The sequence below is a fragment of the Lissotriton helveticus genome, chromosome 10, assembly GCF_964261635.1.
Source record: "Lissotriton helveticus chromosome 10, aLisHel1.1, whole genome shotgun sequence".
Lineage (NCBI taxonomy): Eukaryota > Metazoa > Chordata > Amphibia > Caudata > Salamandridae > Lissotriton > Lissotriton helveticus.
Window position 1 is genome coordinate 685,908,303 of NC_136071.1, and position 27,123 is coordinate 685,935,425.

The 27,123-nt window shown below is 45.2% G+C and overlaps 1 protein-coding gene across 15 annotated transcripts in view; it reads right to left on the reverse strand.

The window, feature by feature from the left end:
• Positions 1 to 27,123, reverse strand: part of KMT2C (lysine methyltransferase 2C) — a 1,799,940-nt gene that overhangs the window by 1,182,597 nt on the left and 590,220 nt on the right. For all 15 annotated transcript variants that reach the window (XM_078663231.1, XM_078663229.1, XM_078663237.1 and 12 more), the window contains exons 10-11: positions 25,708 to 25,880; positions 24,973 to 25,136 (exon numbers count right to left, since the gene is read on the reverse strand). In XM_078663231.1, the coding sequence (XP_078519357.1) occupies positions 24,973 to 25,136; positions 25,708 to 25,880 (337 nt within the window). The remainder of the gene's footprint in view (positions 1 to 24,972; positions 25,137 to 25,707; positions 25,881 to 27,123) is intronic.

A 27,123-nucleotide genomic window follows, 5' to 3' on the forward strand; every position in this document is an offset into this window, starting at 1 on the left:
GGCTGAAGAAAGTTCTCTTTTCTCGACGTGTGAAGATGTGTGTGGTTTGAGGATCAAGTTGATTTTCTGACTTGCTGTGTCCATTTTAGCATATTTTCCCTCAATGAAGCGTCCCAAAGTTAGTACCATGATGAGCCAAAGTATGAGGATAAATGCACCAAAACCCACCCAAAATTCAATCCATGGGGAAATCAGATATGTTTCTTTCAGTTGTTTCAAAAGTTCTTTAGCTTTATCTTTAAAGGTTTTTGATGATGGCTGTGTCTTTGATTCACTGAAGCCTTCAGAGGAATCATCGAAGTTTATGAAGTAGCCGGATGCAGTTCTGTCAATTGTTCCAATTGCTTCAGGATTTCTGTTTCTTGCATGTTCACTTGGTACTTCACTATAAATTGGTGTGTCTCTGCTAAATGTTTTTATTTGGGTTTTCAGAGGTCTGAGTTCTATTGCATTGTTGCATAGTCCTTGTTGTTCTTCTGTAGGCGTTTCAAATGTGATGAGCCTCTTCGTTAGGACCTCTGTACTGGTAGCAAACCTTGGTGTTCTGCTACTTATTGGGAGTCCACTTGGCCTACTGTTTGTTATTGGCCACATGATTGTGGTTTTACCAGGTCGATGGATACAACTCGGTTCTCCTTTTTTCCAGCAAGTGGCGGTAGTACAACTGATCTTGTCCCGTTGACAGACAAGACAGGAACTGCTTTTCTGTAAGAAGGCCCAAATTCCTTCTTTACCGCGATCTTCTCCCTGACTAGATCCCCGACTTTTGGAATCCAGACAGGTCTTGCTGGGACAGGTGGTGGTTCTTCAGTGGTTGTTGGCTGTTGTTTCAACTTTATGTTGCTCAGGTCTTTTCTTGTTTTGTTTAAGTCCTGCAAAATAGCCAAACGGTCTTTGATATCAAAGCTTTTTTCTTTCACCACTGAAGTCTGACTGTCAAGGTCAGAGATCAACATCCTAGTTCCGAATAATAATTCGTACGGACTGAATCCCTTCAGAGAATTTCTTGGCAAGTTATTTAGACTACGTTGGACACTTATTAGATGTTTGACCCACCCAGCTCCCGAACTTAATATCCTTTCTGTTATAGATTGCTTTATGCCTTGGTTTTTTCTTTACACCATCCCGTACCCTCAGGAAGGAAGTGAGAAGATTCCCGCTGGGCTATGCTCATTTGGTCATGTTTCCCCTCAGGCTGGAGGGCTAGAGTCAAAACAAAGGTCAAACGTAGCATGCTCTTAGCGTATATGCCATTTAGACTCGCAAATCTTTGTATAACAGTCCAGACGTCAGCCGAGTGCTGAGGATCTACATTATAAGTGGAAACTAGCCTGTATATGTTAATCGCAACCCTTCCTTTTTACTCTTGATTTTTTCTGGAGCAAAACGGCGAGGTATTAAACTGTTTCTCTCCCCACTGCGATCTCTGTTGCAGTTTGGGCAGTTTTTTACAAACATGGTGTGACGCAGGCTCATGCCTGGCCACCAGTACCGTGATTGTAATTCTTCCAGAGAATCTTTTAGTTTGAGGTGTCTGAGACCCTCGCCCATATGTGCGTCTGCGATTAACAAGTTTCTCCTGTCCATGTTTGGAATCACTCTATCCCCCACTCCAGGGATTCGAGCAAAAGGGACGGAGTTTGCATCGATTATGTATGTATAATTGAGTGGATAGTTGATCGGTAACGCTGAGCAGTCGCCTTTTGATGACGTTTTCACCGCCAGCACTGTTTCACCGTCAATGTATTTTAATGTACGCTTTTTTCGAACTACGGGAGCCGTTTTAGTTGCTGCCGCTGTGGCTGTTTCAGCCAATGAATTCCCTGCAACGTGAACGCCATCACGCTGATGACTCAGTGAGTGTGTCACGTGAGTCTTTGGTAGTTCTTTTTGTAAAAGAGCTATTTGTTCCCAGAGCAGTTTCTGCTTTATTGGTGCATCTGTGTCATCTTTGTAACCGTTTTGAATCCATGTCTGCAAATCCTTGTTTTATGATTTGACGCAGTAATATGAATCTGACACTATAAGTGTCGGGAATTCGCGATCCGCATTATCTAGCGCCATTTTCAATGCTAATATTTCAGTCGGTTGTTCTGAATCAGTTTCTACTGAGTGTGTTTTTGTTAATAGAGGTTTTAGTTTACCTCCGCGCCACACTTCTTTTGTAATCCCACATGTTGGGTTGTATGCCTGTTCTCCCCAAACGGGGGGTTGAGCATGTCCGTCTGTATAAATTACACAGGCGTAATGTCGTAAAGGCAGAATGTCGATAGGCAGAGGGAATGTTTTTTCATATTCTAGATTTTTCAATTCCTTTAGTTCTGGATCAAAGTAGTAGTATACTTTGTCCGTTGTAATTGAATTCACCCATTGTATCCATTCCGGATTCAATGTTGTTGTTGGTAAATTACACGGTGTTGTTAGTGCCTCAAAGGCTGATTCTGCTGTTCTGACTGTGATATGTCTACCGTCAGCTTGATCTTTTTCTCTAGCTATTGCGGTTTAAACTACATGAACAATTCTTTCTTTAATGCTGAATTTCTGTTCAGCTTCTGTGTACAAGTGTGATTTGAATGCAATTGGTACCTTTTCTCCCTCAGAGGTCAGGTATGTGAATCCGCATCTTCCTGGGATGACTCGAATCACAAGATTGCGTGTGTTGTCACGTGTTTCTAATTTTGTTTTAATTAGCATGTCTGTTTGTAGGGATCTCAAAATTTCTGTGTGTATTTGAGTCCAATTGGATCTTTTAAAATCTGGTTTTATCAGATCATAAAGGGGTTTGACCCTTTCTGCGTAATTTGCAATGTATGTTCTTCCGAAATTTAGGAAGCCTAGAATCAACTGTAGGTTTTTTAGTGTTCTAGGTGCTTGGATTACGGCGCATTTCTCTAGGAAATTGTCAGCCAGGCTTTTGCCTTCACTTGATAACTCATATCCTAAGAATAGGACTGTCAGATGGGCAATTCTGGATTTTTTAAAGTTGAATTTGTAACCCTCTGCTGCGAACCCAAGTATTATGGTGTTTACTCTCTTCAAGCGAGTCTCCAAGTCATCATCTGTTAAGTAAATGTCATCGACATAAGATAATGCTTCATCATCATATAGTTGTAGTAATTCTGTTACTCTCGCTGAGAATACCCCCGGGCTGTTCTTGTACCCCTGGGCTAACCGACAGAATTGTTTTTGAGTGCCATTTATTGAGAACGCAGTTAAATATCTGCTCTCTGGTGCTATGTTTTGACAAAAGAATCCATTGGAGATGTCCAAGGTTGTTTTGTATTTTTTGCGCACTATGTTATTCATTAGTGCAGCACTGTGTGAATTTTGCACTGCAAAAGTTTTGCAACATGTGTTAAAGTGTCGGTAATCCAAAACTAGACGATATGAATTGTCTGGTTTGGAGACCGGAAACAAAGGGTTGTTCATTTGTGAGGTGCAAGTTTCAATCACCCCCCTGGTATTCTAGCTGATCTAGTATTTTATTTACCTGTTTTTTAGCTTCTTGCTTAATTGGGTACTGCCTTTGTGCAGTTGGTTGTGATTTTAACTGGATTTTGTGAGGAGGAGAGTCCTCATCCCATCCCACGTGATTTTTATATAAAGCAGGAGCTAGAGCTACTGCCCACTTTCTGGCAAGTGTGTATTTTTTATGAATTGGGATATGATTTGAGAAGGCAGGCATAATTACTTCTTCGCCATGAGGGCACTCCCTGACAAACTCTGGTGGCCAGTCTTTTTCAGCTAGAAGGATATCATAGCCCTTGGAGAGATTATCCCAAAATAGTCCCCTTATTTTTCTAGTCTTATCCCCCTCTATACGCAATGTTATTTCGTATATTTTGTGAGGTTTGCTAACTCTGGTGTCTGCAGTTTCCACTTGAAGATATTCATTCGTGTCCACTGTCTCCAGATGATTCATAAGGACTTTGCGAGCTATGCTCACTTCTGCTGCGCTGTCTAGCATTGTCTGAGCCCATTCCCCGTTTTTCAGTTGTGTCCTCAGTATTCTCGGCATTGTTAACTACCTTGATACTGGCTACCTTCTTTTTTGGAAATTGTAATTTCTTTTTTAGCTGAGCAGGTTCCTTGTCTTTGGACTTGGCGTGCTCTTCTCTTTGTTCTGATCGTCCTCTTCTTTCCGATTTCTGCGAGGAAGTCTGAAAAGATTGAGAGGGACGTGTATCAATGTCTTGATATCTATCAGGCTTTTTAATATTATCCCTATTTCTAAGGTTATATCTTTTCCCAGAGGGGTCACTCTGGGGTGACCTGTGTCTTTGGTTCGGAGATTTTTCTCTTCGCCTAGGAGACCTTCCTCTGGACTGGAATTTCTTTTCTTTAGGATTGGATTGTTTGTTTCCATCCCAGTTCTTATTTGGTAATGTTGAATTATTAGTAAAAAATATTTTTTCAGGACTTTCAATCAGTTGTGGTTTTACTGGTATTCCACCTAAACTATCTCTACCTAGTTCCTCATAGGATTTTTCTATGATTCTGGCAATTTCCGCTGGTTGGTCTGCTATATCTGTCTCTTTTAACCTCTGGCGGATCGCCACGTTTGCTGCTTCTCCCTTTATGTTGGCTAATAATATAGCCGAGACCTGCTTGAAGTCTTTTAGTAATTTCATACCAAGAGTTAAAGCGGGTTCTGGACCGTATTCGTCTTGAATTTGTTTTAGCACATCTGGTATTACCGAAATGGATGGAACACCGTGCGTTTTTGTGTAGACGGAAGCAAAGACTGTACCCCAAGTGTCACAGTCCTCTATGTGTGGTGCGATTCCCATTGGGAGACAGATAGTCAGAATCCTGTGCTTTTCTAGCGGGGTGGTGTCTGGAAACACCGCCTCTATTTGGGTGATTTTCTGCGCCAACCAGAATGGTATTTGTTCCCGTTTAGTCGGTACTTTACCTAGGCAGGATTGGATGTTCTGTGGTGTAATTTTATTTGTGTTCCCCTGGTGAGGGGTCAGCTGTGGAAGTTTAATCGCTGGCTGAATTGTTGAAGTCCGCATCACATACTGGACTAATTGTCTATGTATTTTTATTAATTGTTTTAGCTGTGTTAACAGCTCTGCTGCAGACATCCCATTGATGTCTGGATGTGGTGTGTATCCGGCTAGGACCGGCCACGTTGCTCCTGGTCTTCCTAAAGGACCGAGCCTGGTGATGTGATTGTTATGTTTTAGGGCGCCATCAAATAAGAGCAAATGCTCTTGAAATTTGAGTGGTACTTCCACCTCCTCGAAAGGAGTGTACTCATTAGGAGGTTCCTCTATTTTGTAATAGTGGAAGTACTTTGTTACAGCATTTGCTGCTGGAAAATGTATCCATGAATAGTATACCTCTGTTTGCCGATATTCGTGTGCCTCAATTACGAATATGACTGTGCCACCTCTAGGTGTCAGTCCATTTTCTATAAGTTTTAGAGTTATAGATCTCCTTTTGATGACCGGGATGAGTATTATATCCTCGTCCGCTGCCTGCATGGTAGCATCAGCTGCTGCGAGTTCAGTTGCTAATCTAACTGCCTCTCTTTCATCCTCATTGTCTGACATTTTACTGTCCAAAAGGTTATTTTGTTTGTTTGCAGATCAGGTTTCTTATGGAAACAAAGATTAGATGCACAATATTTTGGAACTGTTTTTATCCTTCAACGTTGACTAAACCAAGTACCATACATAGGAGTTTCCTCCTGCGAGGTTTGGCGGATATTACCTTTCACCCACTCCAGACGTCTTTGGAGTATTGTGGCAAAAGGGGTCTGAGTGAGAAAGCACGACTGAGTTACTCTAAATGTCTTACGTTAGTTTTATCGCCCTTTCCAAACGCGTTGGGCGCCATGTAGTGTAGCTCCTATCATCCCAATAGGCTCTGCGCATTGGAATAATACCTACAATAGTAAAGGCCTAGACCAGACGTTAACTAGGTCTACTACTGTCGATATTAGACTTAAAGTTTTGGGTTTGCCAGCTTAGCTCAGAGTTCACTAGAAACTTTCTCGAATGTTCAGGAAAGAATAAACTTCCCTGATTAGACAAGAAGGGATTTAGTTTCTGACAACCATAGAACATGACAACTTTGCTCTCCCCTAATCAAGAGCAAATCTCGAGAGTCGTGTGAACAAAAGGCAATTTATTTTACTCAGTCAGTACGTGCATTCTTAGTCTCATCAGATTGTAGAGAAAAGGCGTGTTCAATAAAAAGGTGTTATTTATTGATCAGTCTCTTTTCTCATACAAGAGAAATGGATCGATATTATTGCAATACTTCTAGTTAAGTAAAGTGCATACATTAAAAGCAGCAGTATAAAATAATACTGTAAAAACATTGATATGGTTTCTAAGCCATAAGATGTTTAAAATGAATAAAATATATTACATACACATATACATTTGACTAAACGTACTCAACTGGTGTTTCTAGATACGCCTACCCCGTGTACCTGACCTAAGTCTAATACGAGGGCGGGAATAGAAAGTTACAGTTTAAGTTAAGTTTGTTTTTGCCAAGTGAAATAACTTAAGAATTCTCTGTGAGGGGTTATTCAGTTCTGTACCTGGAAGTTAGGATGAATGAGGAATGGTATCTCTTTCTCTGGTCTCGATATTCCAGGCTGCCTGCGAGGGCTACCCGGAAGCGCCGGTGCTTGGTTTCTCGGCAGGAGAAAGCAGCTTCTCGTTCTCAGCGCGTCAGAAAGGCGGGGCTGCTGCCAGCGGGGTCTGCTCTGCTTTTGGGCTTCGGCAAGTATGGCTGCTCCGTCTCGTCACCACGCGTGTGTTTGCATAGGGCAAGATCGGTAATATTTATACCTTTAAGGTGCCGGGATTGACGTAAGGATGGACATAGATACGTCAATAAGGATGTCATACGACTTGCTCGTTAGCACATTCTTTTGCTGAAGTTCTCGGTGAAATCAAAACAATGGCCGCAGGGTTTTGCCCAGGTTGTCATAGGTTTGATTTGTTATGAGAACTCCGTATGCCTTATCAGGGGCTGGAGGAATATCGCTTGTCTAATTAGATCGCAAGCGTTATGACCTAATCAGATAACACGTTCCTGTGCCGTAGTGTGACTGCGTCAGATAACGGTATCTGCATCATGGGGTTTTTCTGCCTCATGGGCTGATTACTTAGTTAACTTGTTAGTTTGCTAACCAGAATAGGGTCAGGAATAGGGGGATCGATTCAGAACCTATAGGAATACATCACAGAAGGGGGTGTGGGGGGGCAGAGTCTGCTCATCCATCCAAACAGAGGAAGGGGAAGAAAGCTAAAAAGATGCCTAGACATGCTGCTGCTAATTGCATCCTTGATCGTATTGATTCCCTTGTTGAAGAATGCGAGGAGATTCTGGTTGCTGGACAAAGTGCACAAACGGGTGGGGGTTCCATCCGGCAGAACACGGGAGGCGCTGGGGTAGACTCTGAGGTTAATCCTTCTCCTGCTATCCCTGCTATGTTCCGTACAAAACAAAAAAGCGCTAGAGGGAAGTAACTCGGAGGGAAAGGGGCTAGTTTCCCCAATGGGTAGGATCATTAATCATAAGGGCATTGCTCAGTCTATTGATAAGCCCACTATAGCAGATAGTAACAATTCACCCGTGTCGGACTCACTAATTCCATGCTCTAATAGATTTTCCGTACTAGTGAATGTACATAAAGAGGCCTCTGTACTGCAAACTGCACAAATCACTATACCAGGCTCTGCCCTCGCACAAAATTCTCTATCAAGTCAAGCTTTAAATTCTAATAGCAACATGGATAAAATTGCCTCACAAGATATTATTGACCTAACAAATTTAGTCTCTCTTTAAGAGACGAAATCGAGTCCATGAATGTTGATTATAAACTTAATTGCTATGGTTGGACCTACACTGGATGGGGGGGTTATGTACTTGCCTAGCACTAGTACAATTAATGATAATTCTTACCCTCTGAAATCCCGTATAGAAAACAAGATGGCCATGGGATCGGCAGGGGATGGTGGGCGCAAAATAATTTCTCTACCTGCAGAAGAAAATCCAAGGTAAATCAATTTTAGCAACACCTGCTAGTAGGCCATTGTGTTCGAATTTGAAATTAGGTCAAGAACTCCGGCCTGCTGGTGCCAGGGGGAGTGGTACAGACAGGGTGCCAGTTAGTATGTCAGCAAAAATTAATCCATACACTAGAAGGGGGAATATGTATACGAGTGGAGCACACAACACAAACAAAATTTACATGACTAACATCCCTAAGTTAGCTCCAGGGCGAAACAGCAATAGTGAGAGTGCCGATTCCTTAACCAATAAAGCAATCCACTGGTTGCGACATGTCAGAGGATGTCGCTCGGTATTTAGGGAGGACATTTCTAAGGCAAGAAAGTTACGTTTTTCCTCGGAGGAATATGACTCCATCGAGCTAACACTACGTACAGAGCTACTGGCTGAAAACTTGTTTGCCCTTGAATTTAGAACTAGCCCGCCACCACACTCACGTATCCAGTTAAGGAAGTTCTGCCCCTCACTTCAGGCCTCCTTGGTCCCTATACAATGCAAGTGGTGCAGGTCTGATGGTTCTGGGTTGGAGAACATCGATTGACTCCCTCGGGACTCAATTGTAATATCCCTCAATGATGCAGTAGGTAACCATAATAGGGGAGAGACTGGCACTATTATAACTGATAAGAGCTACAGAAGCATTGATAGTGGCAAGGATCAACACAACAGTGTGAGTACCCCTAGCAAAATGGTGGTAGAGGTCTATTCTATAACCCACTCAAACCTATGTCTTAATTTGGGACAAAAGAGGCAGCCCAGTACAGATTCTATAAGTGATGTAAATATTCCACCACCTAATAATAGATGCTCTGGGGGTGGCAATTTAATTTCGTGGAATGTAGTTGGTTTGGGCCCCAGATTACAATCACCAGAATGGCACAAATTCATCAATGACTTTGACGCATGCGTCTTCCAGGAGACCTGGTCATGTGAACCACTTTTTGCACAGGGCTATTTGAATTTTTTTGTTCCGGCAATCAAAGGGGCCAAAGGGCGCCCGATGGGTGGTTTAGCCATTTGCGTTCGCCAAACTAGCCACCAAGAGTAATGACATTCAGCTCATTAGATTAGACCTGGGCCCCTTGGGGTGTTTGGATTTTTACAACGTGTATGTCAGGGGGTCTAGAGGAGGAACGTCCCATGCTATAGCGACTTTGGACTCTCTCTTGGAATACCATGCAGTAAAGAACAGTGTAGTTATTGCAGGAGATCTAACCCTAACTTTTGAACCCCTGGTTGCACATGACCGGTATCTCGGGGAAGAGGAGAATAGACAATGGGGGGTGCCAAAATTGGATCTTAAACCCTTAACAAGGTGGACAGAGGCCATCATCCAGACTAATGCGATGTGTTATGGTAAGGGATTAAGGGCACTAAATGGGAAAACTTTGAGTGATATGGCTGGGGCTAACACATTTGATAACGGTCGCCACAAAAGCAGGATTGATTATGTTCTCTGTAGTATGAAGCTTTGGCACTCGGTATTGGATATGGTGGTCAAGGTGCGAATAGAAAGTGATCACAACCCCTTGTGTGTAATGCACCAATGGGGAACGTCAGAACAACCAGGGCTAGACATGGTTGAGCATTGTCTCCCTGATAGTGCCCCCACAAATGACATGCGCCGGATTAAATAGTTTCACGTCATGCCTAACCAAAAGGCCATGGAGAACATCAGCAAGGAGGTTGACAAAGACATACTGGATCTTGATCAGTTAAACAGATCCGGTAAAGACCCGGGTGTTGTAACCAAATTGCATGACAGTCTTTTTGCGGGTATTAGGGACCATTTCCATAAACCAGTCAAAAGCAACAATACCACTACCCCTAAACCACTTAAGTGGTATAACAAGGAATGTAGGTGTGCTAGAACTGAACTTTATTAGGCACTGCTATCAGGGAGGGGGATTTGGATGCTGTTAGTTTAGCCAGACAAGAGTATAAAAGGTGTATATCCAAGGCTAAGAAACTGTGGGATGAACTCCGTTGGCAGGACCTAAAAGAGGCGAGTGATAGCAAGGATTTTAGGTTATTTTGGAATATTGTCAAGTGGGGGAGGGGGTATCCGTCCGACTCACCAGAAAATCATGTTACACAGGAAGGTTGGGTAAATCACTTTAGACCACAATATGAACGTAATCCTTTAGATAATGCGATGGATGATTTTAGGCTGGTCTTATACAAACATGAACCTTTCAATGGTAATGATGTCCTAGTGGCTCTTAATGCAGTGGCTAGTGGTAGAGCCCCGGGACCAGACAGGGTCCCAGCGGATGTCTTTCTCCACGATAAAGTACTCTGGGGCAAGTATATTAAGTTATTGGCTAACGCTGTGGCCCAGGGTGCACCGGTCCCGGTATCGTGGAAGGGGGCGGTGATAATCCCAGTTTACAAGAAAGGTGACAAAACGCAGCCAGTAAATTACAGGCCTATCAGCTTGATGGACACTATTCAAACTATTGGGAGGATGATTCTGAATAAGTTACTTGATTGGGTTGAGGAAAATAATGTATTGTCTTCATTCCAAGCGGGTTTCCGTAAACTGACAAGTACGATCGATCAGGTATTTTGCTTTACCCTACTTCATTGGAAGATTGTGGTACTCTGCCTTTGTCGATTTACGTGCAGCCTTCGACCTTGTCCCCCGGTCACAACTATGGGCAGTTTTAAAAAAACTAGGTCTATCTGAAGAAACTTTAACTCCGGCTACACGAGGCCACTTACGCTAAGATACATTGGGGAGGACAGGGAAGAGTTACCCCTGACTTCCTGGTGGAACGTGGTGTGCGCCAAGGCTGCTCAATGGCCCCCACGCTTTTTACATTGTATATTAATGGATTAGTCGCTCGTATGTCATCAGTAAACACAGGTGCTCCCATTTTAGCTGGCGTAAAGATCCCAATTTTAATGTTTGCTGATGACACGCTGATTTTATCCAAAACCCTGAGTGGCCTACAGCGTGCCTTAGTAATTTTTGAGGAGTTCTGTTCTGACCATGGGTTGGAAGTTAACGTGGCGAAAACAAAACTCATGATTTTTAATCCCCATCATGGTTTTAAAGGGAAATTTTTTATGACTGGGCAATCATTGGAAATGGTCAAGGCTTTTACTTATTTAGGGATCCACGTAGCGAAAGATAATAAATGGGACCAACATATAGATATTGCTGCGCTTAGACACCGGCAATATGCGGGGGCCCTAAACTTGGAGCACAAAAAATCATTAACAAAACCGATAAAGTCTGTACTCCAAGTCTATGAAGCCAAAGCTCTCAGTTCTGCGCTTTAGGGCACAGAGCTGTGGGGGTTTGAGAAACTGGGGCCATTAACACTTTCAGAAAACAAGTTATTTCGCAGCATTACCGATCTTCCCCAGAGTACCCCATTACAGCCACTTAGATATGATCTTTGCAGGAAGGCCATCGTGGATATAGCAAAGCTTCGCCCTATTCTATACTGGCGTAGGATTTGGACTACACCGGAGCTCTCTCATTTTGCTGAAGGGTTCCTGGATGTCATAAAATTCGATGACTTCCACAGATCAGTTGGCTAAGGGAACTTAGAAACTCTCTGGTGGGTATGGGCATGGCAATGCTATGGGAAAATCCTGCGACAGAATCTTTTCCATCTAAAAGTGCCCTAAAGGAGATCTATTGGGAGCAGATTGAATACCGTATCTGGAGTGGTACTGGTTCTTCAACCATGGCTGAGGAATTTCTTGAGGCAAAGCTTATCCCCAGGTTAGAACCATATTGGGATAACATCACTAAACCTGGGGATAGGAAGGTCTATTTTCAGCTTAGAGCAGGATCCTTGCCCCTCAAGTCGCTAACTGGTAGATGGGCTGGGGCAAATAGTAATATCTGCCCTGCCTGTGGGTGAGATAAGGAAACCATTGCTCATTTCCCTTTTGTTTGTAATCCCAAGGCGTGTGTGGTTATCCCCAATGTGTAAGTCACTGGGTACAAACAGTAACGCCGAAGCACTAAGACTTATATGCACCAGCACTTTACCATTCATTTCAATATCAACTGCTAAAAATTTGGGATGGGCGTGGGTGCTAAGGCAAAAATCTTAGGCTGTGATTACCGACTAAGTGTCTGTTGTGTTTTTAAGAAAATTATTCAGCATGATTATGTAACAAGTTTGACTGTCACTTGCCATAATAGCCTCTTTGTATATAGCACTCAAGATAAATTTTACTCCTTTTTTAAATAATTTTAGAATTGTTTTTATTGTGACTACTTATATGTACATAATCAGCAAAACTCTCATTGTACATACATTTGTAAAAAATTGTGGAATGTTTATTTATGCTTTTATGAGTACATCTCGAATAAAGCTAATTTTGAATTGTCTTCTCCTGTTCTGGTGTGGGTGAAGATTTTTTTTTCTGTTTATGGAATACCACATTTTGTGGAGTGTCAATATCACTGTTTATGTCATTTCTGCACTTGTGTAGTGAGTTTGCTTTTACCAGTCAGTCTAGGTAAGAGTGTACAAGTATCCCTTGTCTTTTCAGGTGTGCAGCAACTGCTGCTAAGCACTCTGGGTGTTGATTTGATTCCGAATAGTAGCACTCTTGATTGAAAGTGCATTCTGTCTAAAATGAAGAGCAAGAACTTGGTGTGCTTGTGGTTCAGTGGGATGTATAGATATACATATTTTAGATCTATGGTTGCCATTTAATCTCCCTGTTGAAGCTGTGGAATGACTTCTTGCAGCATTGTCATTTTGAATTTCTGTGTCTTTTTGAACTTTTTTTTTAAAGAAACAGAGGCCTTGTATAGGACATAGAGATCTGTTTTCTTTTGGTATCAGAAAAAATGTTGAGTAGTTTCCCTGGTTGATCTCCTTCCTGGGCACTCTCTATTGTCTTTTTTCTGTAGCAATTAGTTCACTTCTTGACTTAGCCAGGTCCTTTCTTCTCTTGTGTGGATGTCTTTCTTTGGTCCTCGTACTGGTGAGTGGTTGACCAATTCTATGCAATAGTTTTGTCGGATGAAGTGGAGTATCCACTTGTCTGAACAGACCTTCTGCCACTCCTGAAAGAATACTTCTATCCTCTCCCCCACAGGTGTTGTGTGTGGGTGTTGTTTTTTTTATGTCACTTGACAGTTGGTGCAGCAGTCTCTCTATGTGACTGTGATCTTCCTTTCGGTATAAGGTTGTTGCAGTGGTGTTTGGTAGTACCACTGTGGTGTTGGCATATGAGTCTGGCTTGCGCTTTGAAAGCTCTGTGTGGTGGTAATTTGAAATCTGCCTCTACCCCCGGGCTCCTGGCATGTGTACTTCCTCACCTTTGCTGCCCCCCTAAACTGTAGGGCTCCCATTGGTTTTGCAGTATTGTTATCTTTCTTCAGCTGCTGCAGATTATCATCCATAGACTCCTAAAAAGGTGTTTTCCTTTGAAGGGGGTATTAATGATTGCATGGACCGCTGGTTTGAAGCCCGACACCCGTAGCCAGAAGTCTCTTTGGGGTTGTCATCGCCATCATTGGTCTACTCACCGTGCCTGCAGCATCTAGTGCATATTCGAAACAGGGGTTGGCGATATTCCTCCCTTTTCTGCAAGGGATACTGTTCTTTTTTTATATTGCTCCGGCAGATGTTTCATCAATGCTGCCATCGCGCCCCAGTGCTGATATGCATATCTATTAAGCAGGGCATTAGTTAGGATATGCGCCATTGTGTCGCTGCTCCCCCCTCAAACTTTCTTCCCACCATGTCCATTTTTTTACTCTCCTTATCCGGAGGCAGTTGGCAAGTATGCCTTTTTCCGAGTAACGGCTGCAATGATGGAGCCCGATGTTACATTACCTCGAATATATGGCAAGTCCTTAAGGAGTGCATGTATTTCTTTTCAGACCTGGGTGTTACTGATCTGCATGTTGCAGGTCTATCACAAAGAGGAGCTCAGAGGGAAAAGCAAGAAGAGGGTTGCCACCCACTCAAAAACCATCAATAACAACAAAACCCAGTCTTATGGCCGCAAGTAATGTCAGTGTGCCTTGCAACAGATCAGTCTCATGTCAGTGATCATTGTGCGCTACCCTCTGTACTTTCATTTTTTCAGGGGTATCTTAATGCAATACGTCCAACATCTTAGCATTTTTTTATAAAAAGGGGGAAATTATGGTATATTGGCCAACAACTCTTGACAGTCGCACAGAACACCACAGGATGTCTGGAAACTCAATCTACACAGTGCATCCATCAAATAAAATTGGAAATGTGTTAGAAAAGATTCACCAAAAATTACATCTGCCAGAAAAATGTGTGGCGAATTGAATGACACCTCACGGGAACACCACCCTCGGGGTAACTGGCACGTACTCACCAGACTGGGCCCCTTTTCTCATCACTGGTCATCATTCAATTCAAAAAATGAAAACAAGGATGTGTCCAAACAAAAACCAAAGAAGTGAAAGTGTGCAAGAGCAGTACCTACAGAGCTGCTAGTGACAATATAGTGTGATTAAAATCAACAGGCACACCTATTCGCAAACTTTAATTCCTAATTTTGAGGCGTGGTCTGTTGAATTAAAAAGGCTGGTACCTAACATCGCATACCATTACCTATCGCCAACATGTTTCTCTGCCTCAAAAGTAACGGCAAATTCGTCAGGGCATCACACCTTGTCACCGCACCACTGTTGGACACTTTGTTCTGTGGCGACCTCTAGCAGCTTTCTTGAGTCATACCAGCTGTCGAGGGAAATGGGCCTGAACGCAATACTAATGCGGTGAATTTTTCTTAAAATGCAACCCTTGGCCCATATGATTGTGATCATCAATCGTATGTTTGATCGCGGAGCGTGCTGTCTCCTACGGTCATGTTGCAGGTACCTTGAATGCCTTTCTACCCTGGTCAGGTATGTTTGGAATGATAGGTAGGTAGGTATTTACTTTTGTTCTTTGAGGGTAGCAATGTTTCTAATAAAAACATTTGCGACTCCTCCTCTAATTGTACACTCTATTTGTCTGCAGAGCTCTTTATGAGCTGGTTATAAATGGCTTATACATGGTAATATCGTCCGGAGGAGACGGCCTCAAAAGGTATGCGTCCATACCCTCATCTGGGAAATCTGTCTCAAAGTCCTACGATTGTGTTTCGAGACATTACGACCCCTCTGTATCCTGAAGCAGCCTCTTTGACTCTGGGCCCTCTTATCTCATATAAGATCTCTTCATCCTCTTCCTACTGTGGTTCAGTGATCATTGGAGGTTTTAGTTATATTGAGTCCTTGCCCCCTTGTGTCTGCTTCATTAACTTTTTAGCGGAATTCTGAATTGTCGGAGAGAGAGGCGTTGAACTCCTCTTTCTGGAGGATCATGGCCATTTCAGCTTCGAGGCACCTTTTCTTCCATTTGATCTGGACCACGCACTCATCCATGTCGAGTGTAGGTGTCAATTTTGTTTTCGACGTTGAGGCCTCTGGTGTCAGATTTTCACTCAACCCTTTTTAGGTTTCGCCTGTCGAAAGCTGCGCAAGCAGCGTTTTGCGCAGGCGAAATCTAATGAGAACAGTATGTGGCTTGGTAACCGCCTCTCTGTTCCATTGGCTAGCTCCATAAATGGAGGCTAGCCATTGAAACAGAGATCTGTCCGTCATAGCCGGAGCAGATTCGTGGGCGTTCCCGAGAATGTTAGGCTTTTGCCCACGTCATGCGGCTGTGGGCGTTTTTTTGTTTTTTTTTTAAGCTTTGTTTTCGCCATTTCGGAAGTGTCCTTTGCAGGGGTGGGTTGCGCGATGTCCCGCTGTCCGTTCCCGCCCCCCTCCCGCTGTCCGTGAGCCCGTTCCCGCCCCCCCCCTCCCGCTGTCCGTGTGCCCGTCTGAGTGCACGCATCCCAGGGTCCATCTCATCAGTCTGAGACCGTTTACTTGTTTATTGTAGATTCCCGTGAGATTTTCTGGGGTGTTCCTTTGGAAAGGGGGTGGTGGCAGGGTTTATTCCATCCTTAGGTGAATGTCTTTCTGAAAAGGGAGCGGTTGTGCTCTCGCTCGATGGAATGTGGGGGTGCCTGAAGTACTGCCCACCGTGGCTGCCAAGTAGAGCTGCAGCTAATTCTTTGTGTGATTGGTGAATCTTAGAAGGGTGGGTTAAAAGTTAGATGTGGGGTACTAATAGCGGGGGTGTTGAGAGAGTGTTTCAGGGGTGAAGAGGCATCTGTTTAAGGAGGCAGCTTAGAATGTTGGAATCATTGAGCGCTCTGACACCTTCGGGCAAAGTCTGCCGCGCTATAAAAAAAAACGCATACATAAATAAATAATTGTAGGGTGCTGATTGTAGGGTCATTCGCCAGCCAGAAGCAGACGGCTGTGGTAGGCAGCGGTCATCCCATGTGGGGCTGTAGTAACTGCTCTCGTACTGTGATAACAAGTGCGATGTCATAGTACCGGTGCATTGGCAGCTCTAGGCGGGTCCCGCCAGTGCCAAAGACCAGATCTGTAGTGATCAACAGCAAGTTCAGCAACAAACACTCCACCCCATGCTTGAGTTCTGGGCTGACAACCCACTACCCCGCCTGCTCTAATACTGGGAGTAATGATCCTGCATTCCCAGCGATGCCTCGTGTCATCCCACCCCTTCGACTCCCAGTGCTTCGATGTTGCAACCCTAAAGCGCAGGACTGTAACAATCACAACTACGCCGAGGCCTGGAGTGCAAATGTAACAGCCCCCCGACTGTGAAGTGCGGGCTGGTTGTAATAAACCTCCACCCTTGCGTATGGAATGCTCTGAGCCGCCCCCAACGAAACGGTTCCACCCGGGACTCTTCCCATCATGAAAAGCTGACACGAGTACCCCTCCCCCGCCGTCAAACTTGAAATACTTGCTACCCAGCCTTGACTCTCCACAACAATAAACATTCGTAGAAGACCCTGTAGTATAGAGCGATGCGTGACGCTGCCGAGGGGCGCGTCACTACGCCCAGGACTCTAGCGGAGGCTGTGGGCTACTGACCTGGCTTCCAACGCGACCTGTTCTTCCTTGTATCATCCTCACAAAGATTAAATACGGAGTTAACCCCTCCGGATTTTAAATGTTTTGGGGTTGACTGTACACAGACATCTTCAGCGAATGCATTTGCTCACTTAGTTACTGGCGTACTCTCAAGAACTTGTCAATCACTACAAAAGCTTCGTTATTGTACCAGATGTACCGCTGCACGATACACAGAAGATGTTTTTCACTATTCCCTTGGCAGGAGAGGAGGATATGCTGGGATGAGGCTTGCCGGGAGTGACGGCCTTGGGTGGCAGTAGGCTTTCTTGAGGCGCAGTTAGTCACCGGTGAGATTACACTGGTATGGCGAGATAGGGATGAAATCTGGAAACCTATTTCAATCAATACTGGAATATCAGAGGAGGAGCCAAGATGGCGATCGGGATGGCTGCATAACCGCTTGGCTCCGTGAGCCCTCCCGCCCCGCACATATATCCTGGCGATAAACCTGAGCAGTATTTGCCAATTTAAGTAGGTGAAGGAATGCATTCACTTACCATCTGCTTTTGAGGCTCCACCGCGCAGTAGACCCGAAGAAATGTCCCCGTCTCTTTGGCGGCCTTCGAGGTGCTGAGACCGGGATCTCGAGTGAGGAGAGTGTCCGGCCGTGATTGCAACACCAGCGGCCTCTGGCTGCGATGGGAAGCCGGTCGGAGAGAACCTGAGATCTGCGAGCCGGAAGAGATGATACCAACCCACTCCCAATAGTGGGTTGCCCTGCGGGAGGTGCGCAATAGCTGGGACGGAGAGAGTCCTTGATGCCCAGTTCCCCTTCGGTGTGACACCCGGTTATGTTACCAGCCCCCCCCCCCCCCCGGGAACCGGTGGGTGACTCCCGGGCAGCAGGGAGCTTGTTTAGCCTTTTGGTGACACTCCTTTCTGCTGCCTGCCCCGACTATTGAGATCCCGCTGTGGATCCTGCTGATTCCGGGGGTCGGACCCGATCCTGAGGTGTGGTGGGGGGGAAAGAGAACGTGACGGCTGAAATGGCGGATAATACTTTCCCGTGCACCCCTTACCCGGGCAGAGAAACCAGTGTACAAGAGAATCCCGGGGTCTGGCTACGCGAGAAAACGCCCACGCCCAAACTTATACTGGCTGCACTAACAACCCTAGAGACAGCCCTGATCCGGGAGGCCCGAGACTTGGGACAAAGAATGGCCGCCATTGTTGTCCCGCCATCTTGTAACGGCACGGATCGCTCTCAAGGAGGCGCCGATGTGTCTGCCTCTGCTTCATCGACGTATTCCCCGGATGAGTCTACATTCTTAGAGACGTGGATAGATTTGGCTCGTGAGCTTGCTGTGGATGCACTTGTGGCGCATGTGGTTGTCTCACCAGGGCCTTTCTCTGGTCGGCAAGTGGAGGTACAGCATCGATACACGGCTTGGGCGGCCCCGTCGGGGTTTTGGCGCTTCCCGCATCGTGTGTTTCCCTTTCCGTGTCTGGCGGGACTGTGTTCAGACTTGAGACTGTTGGCGGTGTTGACATTGTCACAATCGGACTTCCGCCATGCATCATCGGCGAAAATTTGGTGGCTGGGATCCTATGGAGCGGCGACACTGCCTGACCCTCCCGGTGCACTCGGACCCTTTGTGCTACTTTGTATCCCGTTTGAGGGATGGTTCAACGTTGGTACTATTGACAGACGAGGTCAGGGGTGAATTTGCTTGGAACATGGAGGGACTCATGGTTGGTTGATGTCGACTTGAGGGGCACTTAGCGGGGATGTCATTGATTGCGTTATAAGTGATTGCTGCTATTTGTACTTCTTTTACCATTACTGTTTATACGATTTTTGCACGCGGAGGTGGGAGGGGCCGGATAACCAGATCGAGGGCCCTTCTCCTGTATATTTTCTCTTCCTTTTCTCTTTTTCTTCTCTGTATTTCGGGTCTCTTATTTAGGGCGACAGGCACGCTGCTGGGGGGGTAGGCCGTAGCCTTTTGCAGGGGTGCAGGGTTGGGGGCGGGGTTTGTTATTTGTTCTATCTTCGTTTCTATGGCCCTTTGCCCTTTTCCTTTTTCGATGTCGTCGTCTTCCATGTCTCTCTTATTGTGTTTTGTCTTGAGTGGTGGGGCTAGTTCGCCATGATTGCTTTGTGTTTATTACATCTATCCTGACTCATGTACCCCCTCCCCCGTCTCTCTCACTCTGTGTACATCGCTTGCGTGAAATCTTTTGCTTTTAGTTAGCTCTATTAGGGATGTGTGTGATTATGCGACATTGATTTTCACTTCCTTTTTCGTTCTTACAAAATGAACCGTCTCAGATCCTTATTATCGCATGGTACTTAATTATCTGATATATCCTGGATGCTACTCAGCTTTTGAAATCCGGACCGCTGTATGTTTTTATACTGCATTACTTGTTCATCGATTTGTATAGCGGCCGGCCGGAGTGGTTGTAGGCCCATGTTTGTATCTCCGTACTATAACAATAAAGGTTCTTTAAAAAAAATAAAAAAATACTGGAATATCAGATAAACACCACTTTTCCTGTCGCCTCCAGGACACGTGGTTCCAAACGGTTCCTCTAATTTCGGGATCGGTAGCTGAGGTGGGGGGAGGGGGAGTGTGTGGCTCTGGGTGTGTGTGTGGCTCTGGGTGTGTGTGTGGCTCTGGGTGTGTGTGAGGCTCTGGGTGTGTGGGTGTGTGTGTGGCTCTGGGTGTGTGGGTGTGTGTGTGGCTCTGGGTGTGTGGGTGTGTGTGGGGGTGGCGCTGGGTGTGTGGGTGTGTGTGTGGCTCTGGGTGTGTGTGTGGCTCTGGGTGTGTGTGTGTGTGTGTGTGTGTGTGGCTCTGGGTGTGTGAGTGTGTGTGTGGCTCTGGGTGTGTGGGTGTGTGTGTGGCTCTGGGTGTGTGTGTGGCTCTGTGTGTGTGGCTCTGGGTGTGTGGGTGTGGGTGTATGTGCGGCTCTGGGTGTGTGTGTGTGTGTGTGTGTGGTAGTAATTGCTGTCTGCTGAGCTCGTCCGTAGGGTACAATAGGTCTCACATTTGCGAGAGATTAAGCTAATGGCAATGTAAATGACAATGCCATTTATTTATCTGTTTTCAAAACCAACACAAATACAAAAGTTGTCATTTACAATGCCAATAGCTCTAACTTTTCCAAAGGCGAAACCATTGCATTGTAAATGCTTGTTATGTCTGCTCTCAACTTCGGTCGTCCTTCGACCCCGGCGTCTTTTCGGCAGCCAGTCTGCCTGCGGTGTCCTTGGTGTGGGATCCGAGAGTCTCTTTCAGCCTCCGCTTGCCTTCGGTCAGCAAGATTTTTAGCGATGAGGCTGCTTTTGGTGTTCTAGAGTCTGTTAGAGACTCGCCAGCACCTTATTTTGTTGACCATACCTGTGGACGTTTATCCTCATGTTCCATTCTTATGAAAAAGAAAAAGCACTAGTGTACAAGAGGAGAGTTCCAGACACAACCACTAGATGGCGGAATAATAAACAGTATGTGAATTCAGCAAAGATTCACACTCCAAAAACTTCTTATCCTATTCCTCCCAAAGAGAAAATCGTCCTCACAATGAAGACATCCTATGATTCTTACCAGATCTTGCACTCATACCATACTTGCAAGCCTTGAGTTCTAGAGAAACCTTAAACTACTGGTATTAAACAGAGTACAGGTGTGCACCAGATGGCTGTTCCCCAAACAGAGATACAGAGGTTAGCCAGCTAAGAAAGATTAACATAATTCAGATTTTGGTAATATAACTCTTAGCTTGATACCCTACCTATATGGCATGCATTTAGGTCCATGATAACTGAGATACACAGAAGAATTGGGTAAACAGATTGACTGGTGTCACTGGTCACCCTGATACAGATCTAGTTCCGCAACTTAGAGAGAAGTATAACAAGCATTTGCAATGCAATAGGTCTCGCATTAGGAAAGTTTGAGCTATTGGTCTTGTAAATGACACATTTTTTTAAATTATGTGTTGGTTTTGAAAATAGCGAGATTAATAGCTTTGTCATTTACAATGCCAACACTTTTATCTTTTGCAAATGTGACACCTATAGCATTTGTAATGCACTGACGGCTGGTGGTGTGTGCCTGGTGAAAGTGTGCACTGACGGCTGGGGGTGTGTGTGCCTGGTGAAAGTGTGCACTGACGGCTGGGGGTGTGTGTGCCTGGTGAAAGTGTGCACTGATGGCTGGGGGTGTGTGTGCCTGGTTAAAGTGTGCACTGACGGCTGGGGGTGTGTGTGCCTGGTGAAAGTGTGCACTGACGGCTGGGGGTGTGTGTGCCTGGTGAAAGTGTGCACTGACGGCTGGGGGGGGGGGGTGTGCCTGGTGAAAGTGTGCACTGACGGCTGGGGGGGGTGTGCCTGGTGAAAGTGTGCACTGACGGCTAGGGGTGTGTGTGCCTGGTGAAAGTGTGCACTGACGGCTGGTGGTGTGTGTGCCTGGTGAAAGCCTGCACTGACGGCTGGGGGTGTGTGTGCCTGGTGAAAGCGTGCAATGACGGCTGGGGATGTGTGTGCCTGGTGGAAGCGTGCACTGAGGGCTGGTGGTGTGTGTGCCTGTTGAAAGCGTGCACTGACGGCTGGGGGTGTGTGTGCCTGGTGAAAGTGTGCACTGACGGCTGGGGGTGTGTGTGCCTGGTGAAAGCCTGCACTGACGGCTGGTGGTGTGTGTGCCTGGTGAAAGCCTGCACTGACGGCTGGGGGTGTGTGTGCGTGGAGATCTCGGTCCTTAATTGGCGTCATTTGTTGTTTATCTGAAAAAAAGCGGATCTCACTATAAAGGGGGGCTCATTAGGTGATTCTAAAATTACATATGCTTCACTTACTGCGGCTATATAATTATGAGACAGACTGCAAAACTTTTATTATGTATTTAAAACTGGAAACAAAAATCAGGCAGCCAATTAGAAAACGTGTGAGAAATGTGACATCCAAGAATTGGCTTCAAATAATTCGAAATTTCAACAGGATTCATAGCAGGTGGCCCCAAATGGTCAGAATGTTCTGAACAACTTAATGTGAATGTGTTTCTGCGAGATATGGCAAACTTCGGGCCCCACATGAGATTGTGCTGGGGGCATTATTTTGCATTACGCCACTGCTTCATTAGTAAGGTCCCTTTACACAAGGGATTCTGGGAGATGGGTGCATGAGTTAAGTCATTCACTGTTTAAGTTTAAACTATTGGCGTGGTACATCACACTGAATGACTAAATATGCTGAATTTTGTTTAGCCTGAATGGGTATCGAATTATCGTAACTACAGAATTACAAAATTGGGCACACCAGTGTTTGTGGAGATTTCGGTGCTGCAGTGGCGTGTGGGCAGACGAGGGACAGAAGGCAAGCGGCCGGAAAGTGCAGGCGGGGGGGCGGGGAGTTGCCAATATGGTGGTAAGTGTTAAGGGCGGAATGGGTGGCTGCATTTTGCCCTCGGCTCCTACTGGGGCTAATGTTGAAGCAGGCGCAGTAGTGATAGAGGTGGAGGGCTAGGCAAACAGTGAGTTGCGCTTTCATTTAAAGCTAGTTTGGAGATGTTAAAACTTGTGCTACGGATGCAAATGAGGTTTCCATGTATTTAACATAATAATGCAGCTTTAGAAAAAAATTGTACTAATGCGTGAAAAAATGCGGTAATACCACTTAACTGCGGGGGAATGCCAGTTAGCATCAATGAAACGCTGGTGTCAATTTCACACATTTAAATGAAGAAAGGAATGCAGACTCAGTGCGTCTGTGTGTTATTGCTCCTTTCCTTCTGAATTATGCGTAATATTTCATTTACCAGTTCTGGTAATCCAGTGGCAGGAACAATAGAGAGGATGTGGCCTAATGGCAAGAGCGGTCGAACTCGAAGCTGGGGTGCCGGGTTCGAGTCTTGGCAGGGACGCTCAACATCCTGTGATTCGGGGCAACTCACTTAATCTCGTGTAAAGCGCTCTGATACTTTCTGGTTGAGTGCGTGCTATATAAAACGTCCACAAAAATGAATAAAAATGGCGTTTCCTCAGATGCCCGACATACTGTGAATGCTCGCCCCTGCGGTTAGACAGGCATTGGTACAAGAGTGCTTCAGTAGTCAGAAAGCAGCCCAGGCTGAGTGAGAGGGCGGGGGCTGCCCGCACATGCGGGCTCCGAGCCCCGGCGCCAAAGCGGAGTGCGGCATCTGAAGTCCCGGGTCCCAGGAGTAAAGTAAAGTAAAGTCCACATTTGTAAAGCGCACAATCACCCGTAAGGGTCTCTAGGCGCTGGGGGCCGTCGGGAAGATTAAGCGAGCTATTGCCCAGAGTCACATGGTGCTGGGCTAACCTGCCGCCGGAGCCGGGGATCGAACCGTGGTCCCCAGATTCCAGCGTCAGTCGCCCTGGCCGCGGCGCCACACCTCTTCCTCTTGGGTGCCCGGGTGAAGACCAGCGCTGCGGAGGAGACACGGAACACGCCGAAAGAGCCCGGTGAGGGGTGGGGGTGTACGCGCGTGTGTCTGTGTTTTTTTTTTTCGAGTGTGTCTGTGCGTGTGTCTGTTTGTGTGCACGTGGGTCTGTTTAAGGGGGGGTGCGTGTGTGTATGCAGGGTCTGTTTAAGGGGGGGTGCGTGTGTGTATGCAGGGTCTGTTTAAGGGGGGTGCGTGTGTGTATGCAGTGTGTGTGTGTCTGTGTATGCGTGTGGCTGTGTGCCTGTGTGGTATGTGTTCAGGGGTGTGGGGGCTGGCTGTGTGCGCACGGGAATGTGAGGCACGAGAGGGGCACGGCGGCGTGCGCGCCCATGAGGTCAAATCTGCGCTCGTGCACCTCTCGTGTCCACATTCCCAAATACGGCTGACAATAGGTCTTTCGCTGACGCTCGACCTAAAAATGGGGGGGTGGGGGGGGGATCTGAAGTGTACACTCAAAGTTGGACTACCCAATCTTAGGACTCTCTTTAACAGATAGTGGCAAAGTCAATAGGTCTCACATTCTGGATGCTGTGCAGAATGGCTAATAAAGTGGAGAAAAAAAACTACGTAGCTTGCTGCATTTGTATGGGCAAACAATAAGCATGTACGCAGGGGTAGGGAGGAGAAAACAGGTAGGGGAAAGCAACAGAGGGCAGAATCACAGACGGCATGGAAGCAACAGGATGGTAAGCGGTCAAACGACACAAAGGGGAGGCAAAAGCAAAAAGAAGGCACACAGGGAAAGAAAACAAACAAGAACGGAAAACCTAGTTAAAGCTCACGGGAGAGCAGCTTGAAGGGCGAAATTGCATAAAGTGTAAGCTTATGTAAGAGAGGCTCTTAGAACAAAGTTGCAGAAAATGACATTTTGTAATTTCATGAAAAGATATGTGATAAGTGAGAGAATAGGACAAACACGCTGAATGGTAAAAATGCATGCACTCTCACTTCTTTGAAAAGTAATGTGTTGGGAGAAGTGCGAAAACAGAGAACTGAGGAAACACATGCACTCTCATGGAATGCTTTTAGAAAAAGAAGAAAAGGGCCCTGAAATGCAGACACTTGTGGACGTATAAAAGGAGTGAATCAGAGAGCTGGTAAAGAGGCTATACTCCACTGCAGGGACTAAGACTACATTGTTGGGAAAACAAATGAAAATCATTGAACAGAAAGCAAGAAAATAAGACTGGCAAAACATTATGCCAATGGAACGTAATGGGTGGAGTTGCTTGCCAGGTCAGCTATAGACAGGTCCTCCAATAAGTCCTTGACAACCAGACAACTATGAGGCCTAGCAAGCTTCACCCTAAAAAGGGTTTGAAAGGAAAGATTTAGTAGAACAGAACTGCCAACGCTGATATACAATTTAAAGAGCAATTGGTGGCAGCTATGGAGGATTCTTTGGCGGGTGCAGCTATGTGTACCTAATGAAGAAGAGAAGAAGATATTTAACAGTTTCTGCACATCACCTGGCAAAGTTGTAATTTAATGAAACTATGAAAACGTTCCCAGTACCTGAATCAGACACTGGCACCATCTCTGGAATTGCCGTCTCTGGACAGGACTCCATCTCCTCTCCTTCCCGGTCTAGTTGCTTACAAATAGTGCAGATATATTCTTTATTGTGGAGCGGATCGGTTTCATTTTCTGTACAATTGTCACATTCAGTATGAATCCACCTAAAGTAATCACAATGTTTTAATCAGCTTAGTAGATATTAAGAAAAAAATTGAAAGAAAGTAGATAGTTACACAACATATCAGACTATTTAAAAGCATGTGAATGTGTACATCATATAAAAGCCTATGCAGTTTAAACCCTATATCTATTTATAGTTTGGAGCCTGTGGGAATACAAACAAATTCCTATTGAAGCTGGACCCAACATTGCAAAATATTATAACAATCAGTAATGATGTTAAATAGCAAAACCTTTTTCATGCCCAGCGCCTCGAGACCCTCGCGGGTATGTAGCGCGCTTTATAAATTGCCTGATTGATTGATTGATTGATTGATGTTTGATACTAAAAGCATACTGTGAGGACATTCTAATTGCATTTATCCAGCGTTAAAAACAGGCAATATATTCATCAATGGGTTCACTGCTAGCACTGCTGAGATGACAGCACAATTACAAGAGGATGCTTTCTATATGCTTTTTGCTTGTTAGTGTTAGTACTTTGCTTTCGCATTTTCACCCAATATGAAATGATTTGAGAAATTCATGACAAGTTCGGTCTTTATTCTTTACCTTTTGCACATTTGACAATGTAACATATTGTTCCGCAGGTCTGGGTGGTATGATTTTTCACAGAAAGGGCAAGGCAAGTTTTCATGTTGCTGGTAACAGCTGTCACATACTAAACAGTTGTGATGCCACTGGCTGCTGGTCCTGGTGCTACACTCTGAGCAAATTCTGCAGTTCTGAAAGAAAAGATTAAATGTTCCTTAGTTTGCATCTAAAATGAACTTTCTAGTGATGGAAATAGATGAAAAACAACTAATTACAAATTGACCTTATATCATTATGGAGGGCTCGAACACAATTTTCTTAGAAGAACAAATATAAAATCATTAAAACACTTTCGAAGTAACATTTAAATCACACCCATTCTGTTCTCATCGGGGGCAATTCTGCAAGATGGGATGCGAGGCACATTTCACATGCTGGGAGGGCAAATGAAACTTGCTGTTGCAGGCTGAAGTGAAGTACAAGGGGGGCAGTGACCTTAAAAGTAGATGGGAGCATGGCTAATGGGCATGATTGCACTGTCAGGGCTGGAGGAATGAGAAGCGCAGAAGATGTGTATAAAACAGGAGTTTCACTTATAACAGGACCTAGGTCAGACAATTGTTACGTAATCTAATGACCAATAAATGTATGAAAGGACAAACAAGTTACTTACCTTCGATAATGCCTTATCTGGTAGTGACAGGATCTAGCCGCAGAGCCCCTATCTTAAAATCATCCCTCCCCAGGCGCCAGACTAGATCCGGAAATTTTGCCAGGAGTACCTCCAAGCATCGCCAGAGGATATCGTGCAAACTCTGTATTGACGTTGTCTCCCGGATATGATGTCCGTATAAGCCCTTGCCCAACGCGGTTTTATTTTGTGACAATTTCCACACTTACAATGCAGAGCCATGTAGATAACAAGCATTGGAAATGCAATAGGTCTCGCAGCATTAGAGTTAGTGCATTTAGAATTGTTTATGGGTTTTTTGTTGTAAATCTTTTGCATTTTTATTTTTTGTAGCCAATGCTAAAGAATTACAAATCAAAAAAGCAATAAACATTTGTAAAAGCTTTAACTAAAAATCCTGTGAGACCTATTGCACTGTGTGAGGGTGAGGTGTTGAGGGTGAGTGAGGGTGGGGGTGAGTGAGGAGTTGAGTGTGAGTGAGGTGTTGAGGGTGAGTGAGGTGTTGAGGGTGAGTGAGAGTGAGAGTGAGTGAGGGTGAGGGTGAGGGAGGGTTATTGTGAGTTAGGGTGAGGGGTTGAGGGTGGGTGAGGGTGAGGGTGAGGTGTTGAGGGTGAGTGAGGATGAGTGAGGATGAGTGAGGGTGAGTGAGGGGTTGAGGGTGAGTGAGGGTGAGTGAGGGTGACTGAGTGTGAGTGAGAGTGACTGAGTGTGAGTGAGTGTGAGTGAGGGTGAGTGAGTTATGA